The sequence below is a fragment of the Morone saxatilis genome, unplaced genomic scaffold (assembly GCF_004916995.1).
Source record: "Morone saxatilis isolate NCDOM2014 unplaced genomic scaffold, NCSU_SB_2.0 Contig8, whole genome shotgun sequence".
Lineage (NCBI taxonomy): Eukaryota > Metazoa > Chordata > Actinopteri > Moronidae > Morone > Morone saxatilis.
The window spans coordinates 18011268-18019483 of record NW_023340257.1 but is presented as its reverse complement, the minus strand read 5'-3'; the positions used below and the strand labels follow the sequence as shown (position 1 = coordinate 18019483).

The 8216-nt window shown below is 38.9% G+C and overlaps 2 protein-coding genes across 2 annotated transcripts in view; both read left to right on the top strand.

Annotated features, from left to right (window-relative positions):
- The window catches only part of LOC118342070 (extracellular calcium-sensing receptor-like), a 5614-nt gene extending 3478 nt beyond the window's left edge, over window positions 1-2136 (top strand). Inside the window, exon 12 of the mRNA XM_035680500.1 lies at window positions 2126-2136. Coding sequence (XP_035536393.1) covers window positions 2126-2136 — 11 coding nt within the window. The remainder of the gene's footprint in view (window positions 1-2125) is intronic.
- Window positions 2137-2516: 380 nt separating this feature from the next.
- Window positions 2517-7892, top strand: LOC118342069 (extracellular calcium-sensing receptor-like). Its single transcript, XM_035680499.1, has 12 exons — window positions 2517-2532; window positions 3689-3911; window positions 4167-4408; window positions 4572-4654; window positions 4871-5050; window positions 5169-5357; window positions 5473-5976; window positions 6149-6358; window positions 6477-6600; window positions 6791-6984; window positions 7070-7360; window positions 7470-7892. Exons 1-12 carry the CDS (start codon window positions 2517-2519, stop codon window positions 7890-7892), a joined length of 2679 nt encoding a protein of 892 aa, XP_035536392.1.
- The last annotated feature ends 324 nt before the right edge of the window (window positions 7893-8216 follow it).

Sequence of the window (8216 nt, the reverse complement as noted above, 5' to 3'; positions counted from 1 at the left end):
TGGGTGGCCTTTGTCCCTGCTTACATTAGCTCTCCTGGTAAGTATGTTGTCGCTGTGGAAATTTTTGCAATTCTGGCCTCCAGCTATGGTTTACTGCTCTGCATTTTTGCCCCCAAATGTTTCATTATTCTCTTGAGGCCTGACAAAAACACTAAGAAACACCTGATGGCCAGATAGTTATTCTGTAGTTTTCTTGAATGTGAGCAAATGACGCATATTTGTCTGGTGATATAATGAATGCATTCACGTCTATATGTTTTTTCAAATCATTTGATCTAAATAATATTCATTCTTAATGAGCTCTATGAAGTAAAAAAATAAATGTCTTTCATCCACACATAGTTTGTGTGAAGTGAAACTGAAAATTTCTTCTTTTCTTAGACATTAAAGAAAAATACACATTTAAATTAGATATGTTTGATATCTATGTACCTTTCTTGGACACATGTTTATTTGTGACAAATTATGTAGCGGGTGTAACATTGTATGTTATTTTCATTATACTTTATACATGGATTACTTCAAAGTGAATAATAAAGACATTTCACTTTCACAGTGGGTCAATGTCATATGTTCTGGCTTGACATATTTGGTTAAAATAAGTTTACTTGCTATTAAAAAACCGGGGCTTCAGAATGTCTCATCACAGTAGTTTACATTGATATCAAAATCATAACAGTGAGAAATTTATTAAAATCTGCTATGCATTATTCTACAGTTAATACACTTAATACACAATACAAAGATGGAATGATGAGGCCTGACAACATGGACATCGTCCTGCTTAAACTGCACGTACTATAAGAAACAACCACTAGATGGAAGTATTATACCATTTAATGATGCTGTGAAGCTTCTGTCCTCATCCTTTAACAAGGTTTCTTCCTTGTGGGACTTGCAGTACATCTGCAATTATCATATGCAGCTGTGCAACATCTCTGTCATTCTCTACTGTTAATTTAAGTATTTGCTAGTAATATTCAGTAGCATTCTCTACTAAGTACTGATCAAGAAAATCTATTCTGTAGTTAATAGACTTTATTGATCCCACACTGGGAAAATTCACTCGGTACAGTAGCTCCAGATACAACACAGCAGATAAGAAAAATACACAAAGAAATAGTATAGAAAAATACAACATATGATGAATAGAATAAGAGTAGTAGTATACTATACAACTTGTTTATACAGATGTGACTGATATGGAACATTGCACAGGCTACAGCAGGACATAGCGGCATGGTGTAAAAAATAAATGATAGCACAGGACAAAAATATATACACAGCAGTACAGCTTAGCAGAAAATATAGACTAGGGTATGCATATACAGTACAGGTCTAATTACTAGTTATGTGCTTAGGAAATATATATATGTGTGAAACAGTAAAGTACTAATAGTGCAAATTGTGTATTAAATAGTGCAAAAAAACTGACTGTGATAAGTGTTGACAGATGTTACAGAGACAAAACGGTGCTACATTATGTAGTTGCTGAGTTAAAGAGTCTGATAGCTGTTGGGATGAAGGAACTGCTGTAGTGCTCCTTCTCCTTGCACTGTGTGTGCAGCAGTCTGTTACTGAAGGAGTTGCTCAGGGACCCCACAGCAGGCAGGGGTGAGAGGTGTTGTGCAAAACTGACGTCAGCTTTGCTAACATCCTCCTCTCACCCACCTCCTCTATGGAGTCTAGAGGGCAGTCCAGGACAGAACTAGCCATCTTAACCAGTTTATTTAGTCTTTTCGGGCCCTCTCGGTGGTTCCAGCTTTATCATATCATCATATCATAACTTTAATCTAATTACATTTATGCGATTTAATAGTGTCTCTTACCTGCCTGGTAAACATCCAAGTCTTCCAAATTTCCTGTTCTATAAATGTTTATTATCCCCTTATGTCATCACTAGGGTTGTTTTTAGACTTTCCACTCTCATTCTCACTGTTTTCACAAGTATTGAGTGCAGTTCCCCTTTATGTGTGTTTAATCAGACTGGTTTCGGTTCAATGCATCCATGTGTGGAAGAGTTTATGTCCTACTTGTGTGGCCTTTAACTTACCCTCAGTGCAGAGGGACCCTGAAAGGGATGCCTGCTTTCTTATAAACAGATTCCTGCCCATTCTTGTATCAGTTTTGGAGTAAAACATAAACCGTACATATTATTTTTGATGTCACCGTCAAACTGAATGCATCACAGTGAGTGCATAGGTAGAAGGTAAAGCCAGTATGAAATATAATAAAGCTTATTGCAACCTTTCTTCCTTTTTACTTGTGTTTCTGATAATGCAGAAACTGGATCAGTCATAGTGTTTGAGGGCAACATTACTCAATCTGTTCCAAATTTGCATTCTGCGGCTATAATAATTGATCTACTGTAGATATTTTGTTTTCAAATGATAGCAGTGTGCTAGCTATCACCTGCAAAGCCATGAAAAACAACAACAACATCATGCACACGGCTTAATTTTTCCCCTCGGTGCCACCTTTCTGTCAGTGTGTAATGGGATGTAATTGCTCGTAAAATGAACAATGATGGAGGTGAGGAATATCACACCTGCGGCTCATAAGTACCTCCTCCCGTAACTGACATGAATTAATTTTCATCTAACTGATGAGATGACCATATGCCCTTTAGAAGCAGCCATCCAGGCCCAATGAGCCTGAGCAAAGTCAGACTTGCCTTCCCAACTCGTTTTCATTTTGTAAATTGACAGCATGCAAACCCTAATTTTTACTGTAAGTTATTCTGTAGTCCTTTCTATTGACTGCCCTCTTCGTGCCATGTGGAAGCTCCTTAAAGTTGTGATGTATTTGCTTCTTAGTCTACACATACACGTACAAAAGCAGCTGACACAAGTGGCATTGTTCACATGCTTGCCTGCATGCATTATGTGGACAACTAAAAAACATATCCACTCTGAGACAGATCAGCGAGTCGTTCCTGGTTCTGGAATATTTTGTATCGCATGGGCTCAAACACTTACAGCGCCATCAAGCTCAGTTAGTTTCTTTTCTCAACTTTCAGCCATTGCTGGAAACCTTGACAAATCAAACCATAATTATCTCTATAGATAGATTGATTTGGACTTACTGCAAGTTATTGTAATACTATATATATATATATTAAAGCATTGTCTTTTTTACTTTCCATCACAATAATAATACTGTGTATGTACATTTTCCAAAAGGTCTTCATACCAAACCTTTATTGACACAGCCAAGAGAAGGTGTGAGAGGTGTGGCCCTGTTTTTTGTGAGACCCTGTGAATTAATTTATTAAAATGAAAATCAATTTGATGCAGCGTCATCCTGTTTACATTATTCCACCGTGGGGTTTACAGCTGTTATAAATATCCAGAACAACATCTATGTTTTGCAGAGCAGGGGGAGGGGTATGTCATGCTTTAGATAACTGTCTGTTGTCAGTGCAAATTGGACCTGTCATAACATGCATTTTTGTCACTAAAATCATTTTGCTTTACAGGTGGACTTCTCAAGACCAACATATTAACTTTATTTTCTTACATTAAGAAGAATTTTACCTTTTCATGTCAGGAACTGTTAAATGTTTATTGCACCTCTTATTTGTTCCAAGACGTTATCTAACTGAATATACTGTACATATTTAAACTGTCCAGAACAGCTCCATCCATGTCTTGGTTCTCCTTGCTCTTCACTCTGTGGCCCTCCTTAGCCCCATCCATGCTCCTTGTGGGGCTTGTGGGCAGACAGCTGGGGCTCAGGGTTGGGTTGCAGGTGGTTCAGACAATGACTTGTTCTCGGTGGGGTACACCGAGTGCCCAGGGTCTATTCCAGGATGGAGATTTAGTTATTGGTGGGCTGTTTAGTCTTTACTATCAACCTCCAGCTACAGCCCATGACTTTACTCAGCTGCCACACTACAAACCTTGCACTGGGTAAAACTCTGAACTGCATTGTCAAGTGTGAATACTGTATTATATATGAATATGTTTGACACACAAGACCTATTTTAGCTGTATCTTACTATCTTAATATCTTACCTTAATTATTGGTGGTTCCTTCACCTTAAGATTAAGATATTAAAAAGCTGTTATATTTGCTTATCCAATAGATACACAATTATTACCTAGCAACAGATTAGCAGTTTTTCAACTGATAATTTTCTCATTCCTTCTGTCCTGTGGTCTCAGGTTGGAAAATCTTCCATTACAGTACATATACGCTATGTTGTTTGCGCTGGAGGAAATCAATCATAACTCAACCTTGCTACCAAATGTGCAGCTGGGCTACCATATTCATGATAGCTGTGCCCTGCCTCCTTGGGCTATGCAGGCAGCACTGTCACTGGTTGGAGGAGACAGCACCAGCTGTAATTCAGAAGCCCTGCCAGATTATTCTGCTGGGTATGGAGAGGGAGCCGGAGAAAGCAAAGGTACTAAATCAAGCTTTTCATGGAACTGATGTACTTCTCAATTAATAACATCATGAATATAATTATGACATCATAAACACTGTAATGTTGTGTTTAAACAGAACTAAGTATTATGTTTGTTTAATAAATTACTTTATATCAATATGTTTTATAATGCCATCAGGGGATCGGCCTGTTCCTTTGATCATTGGTGGTTCCTCATCTATAACAGCCATGATACTCTGCAGAGTCCTGGGGCCACTCTCTGTACCTTTAGTGAGTTCAATTAAATTCCGCAAATGTATTGGATTATGTAGAAGATAAAGAAAAACACTTTTTTGATTGAAAAAAAACTATACTTCTATTTTAAAATGTTCACAATATGAAAACTTGGATAGATTACAGCTATCTTTATGTGATATTTCGGAATAATTGTGTTATTTCAGAATATCTATGTATGTACTATATGTTTTTGTCTTTTAGATGAGCTACACAGCCAGCTGTCCCTGTTTAAGTGACAGGCGCCAATTTCCTAACTTCTTCAGAACCATGCCCAGTGATATTTATCAAGCTCGGGCCATTGCCCAGCTTGCCATTCGCTTCAGTTGGACCTGGATCGGTGCAGTAGTAGCAAACAACGATTATGGCCACATGGCAGTAAAGGTGTTTCCATTTTTTGTAGGAGAAATGTTATGGCATCTATACAAGAAATTCACATTAATAAAATATTTTAATACTTCATTTGTCTAATCTTTTTGCTCCTTTCAACCGTATGTGACAGGTATTCCAGGAGGAGACTCAGGGGAAAGGGCTGTGTTTGGCGTTTGTAGAGACTCTCCAAAGGGAAAACATTGTAAATGATGCCAGACGAGCAGCACTAACAATTCAAGCCTCGACTGCGAGGGTGATTCTGATCTTTACCTGGTACACTGATGTGAGGGAACTGTTTCTGCAACTAGCCAATATAAATGTGAGCAACTGAAATAAAAATGTGTATCAAATATTGTCAGTGCCATCCAGATTTTATTTTACAAACAATATAGCTTGTTAAAAATCATGTTTAACTTGATCTCGTCTCTCACTAGGTGACCGACAGACAGTTTCTGGCCAGTGAAGCTTGGAGCACCAGTGGTAATCTTCTACAAAATCCTATCACTTCCAAAGTGGCAAAAGGTGTTCTTGGTGTGGCCATTCGAAGTTCACCTATACCTGGATTTGAAAATTATCTCAGAAGTTTGCACCCATCTCGTCGTCCTCACGATGAGTTTTTAATAGAATTCTGGGAAAATGAGTTTGGTTGTACCCCTGCGGCCACCCTTCTTTCTTCATATGCCTCTCTACCACCAGCTAATGCTAACAGGTTGCTTCAAAAATCTACTCTACCACCCTGCAGTGGGACAGAGTCTCTGGAGGGAGTGCAAAATATCTTTACTGACACTTCTCAGCTAAGGGTGACATATAATGTCTATCTTGCTGTTTATGCTGCAGCCCATGCCCTTCACAGTCTTCTGTCCTGCCCTGACAGAGACAGCCCTTCTGGAAACAACAGCTCTATGTGCTCCTCTCCAAAACACATAAAACCCTTAGAGGTAAACACAATTGTATAAAATGTATATTTCCACACTTATGTGAAATGCATTTAGACTTTCACAATGTAATGGGGACATTAAACAGTTGCATTTGTCACATAAAACAAAGTGCCAATACTTTTAATCTACTTTAAGTAAAATATTTACTATTTAAACAATTTGATGCTTTCAGCTTTTGCAGCACTTGAACAACTTGAATTTCACCACACCACAGGGTGAACTGTTATATTTCCAAGGGGGCGACATTCCAGCAAAGTACGACCTTGTAAATTGGCAAAAGACCCCTGAGGGGTCACAAAAACTTGTCTTGATTGGTCGTGTAGACGGGTTTGATCTACAACTGAATGAGTCAGCTATTCAGTGGAGCACAGGATCCAGTCAGGTGGTTATAGAGTACTAATCTTGAGGCCACTAACAAAATGTGTATCGAATCAAATCTTTTTCTATGATTCATAAGACATATGTATGTACATGAGAAAATAGTTTTACTTTTTGTTTAGGTGCCTGTTTCAGTGTGCAGTGAGAGCTGTCCCCCAGGTACCCGAAAGGCCAACAGGAAAGGAGAACCTCTCTGCTGCTTTGACTGTATCCCATGTGCTGATGGGGAGATTAGCAATAAAATTGGTGAGGAAATCATTACAAAAGACATTCCTATAAATATTTTATCCTGTCGGTACTGAATTTGCAATAGCACAATCAGCCAATATGCAGCAACCCTGACTTTGTATATTGCATTCAGCTCATCTACAATTTTGATTTGATTTGATTTTGAAATGTGTCCTCCATCCCTCTTTTGTGTGTCTTCCTCTCCCAGGTTCCCTTCACTGTGAGCGTTGTCCTTCTGAGTTCTGGTCCAATGCTAAACGAACAGCCTGTGTTCCACGTCAGCTGGACTTCCTTTCCTTTAATGAAACTTTGGGCATTACTCTGACTACAGTAGCTATGTCTGGTGCTGCGGTGACAACAGCTGTGTTTGTAGTGTTTATTTGCTACCGTCAAACACCTATGGTAAGAACCCAGAAATACACTGTGCATTTTCTACAAAGGGGTGCAGTCTTTTTAATATCAATTTAATCCAAGTTCTCATGTTAAGGTGAGAGCCAACAATTCAGAACTGAGCTTCCTGCTGCTCCTGTCGCTGAAGCTCTGCTTCCTGTGCTCACTGGTCTTCATTGGTCGTCCATCAGTCTGGTCTTGTCGGTTCCAGCAGGCAGCTTTTGGGATCAGCTTTGTACTTTGTGTTTCCTGCCTCCAAGTCAAGACGATAGTAGTTCTTGCAGCATTTCGCTCAGCTCGGCCTGGTGCTGGAGCCTTAATGAAGTGGTTTGGTCCAGGACAACAGAGAGGAAGTGTCTGCCTCTTTACCTGTATACAAGTCAGAATAGCATATGCATTTATTAATGAAAAAAATACTCTAGTATTCAAATTATTATATTGCTACAGCATTGTACATACATTCCCTGACATTGTGCAATGTTTTTTTTTTCATCAAGGTTATCATCTGCATTATTTGGCTATTGCTGAGCCCTCCGGTGCCCCAAGCTGACTTGGATATCCCGGGGTTACAGGTCACCCTGAAGTGTGCCATGGCCTCTGTGGTGGGCTTCTCTCTGGTTCTGGGCTACATTGGCCTGCTGGCCTGCTCCTGCCTCCTTTTGGCCTTTCTTGCTCGGAAACTCCCTGACAACTTCAATGAGGCCAAACTGATCACCTTCAGCATGCTGATATTCTGTGCTGTCTGGGTGGCCTTTGTCCCTGCTTACGTTAGCTCTCCTGGAAAATATGCAGTTGCTGTAGAGATTTTTGCAATCCTGGCCTCCAGCTATGGGTTACTGCTCTGCATTTTTGCCCCCAAATGTTTCATCATTCTTTTGAGGCCTGAGAAAAACACCAAGAAACACCTGATGGGCAGGTAGCAAAGAAAATAAAAATGCATGATGTGATTTAAGAAATGAGAGGTAAAAAAATAAAAAATAACACCTCAAGTAATATATCAGATATTGATTAAAAAGTAAAGCAATCTATTAAGTTATTACATCATTATTAATCTATATAGTACTCTGTGGTAAAAAAAAAAAATCTTTTCTTTTCTGACTATAAATTGTGAATGATGAATTTTTGCTACTGTCGGCTAGCTACTGTCATTTGTTTGACAACATATCATAAAGTTAATTCACACTGTCAATTGAATTGTTGGTGTTACAAATAAAAAAAATGCATTTTGTATATTTTTCAAACAA

Coding starts and splice junctions, on each gene's coding strand:
- LOC118342069 (XM_035680499.1), top strand. Junction 5,051..5,168: donor ATGGCCACATGGCAGTAAAG/GTGTTTCCATTT, acceptor CGTATGTGACAG/GTATTCCAGGAGGAGACTCA. Junction 6,359..6,476: donor GGAGCACAGGATCCAGTCAG/GTGGTTATAGAG, acceptor CTTTTTGTTTAG/GTGCCTGTTTCAGTGTGCAG.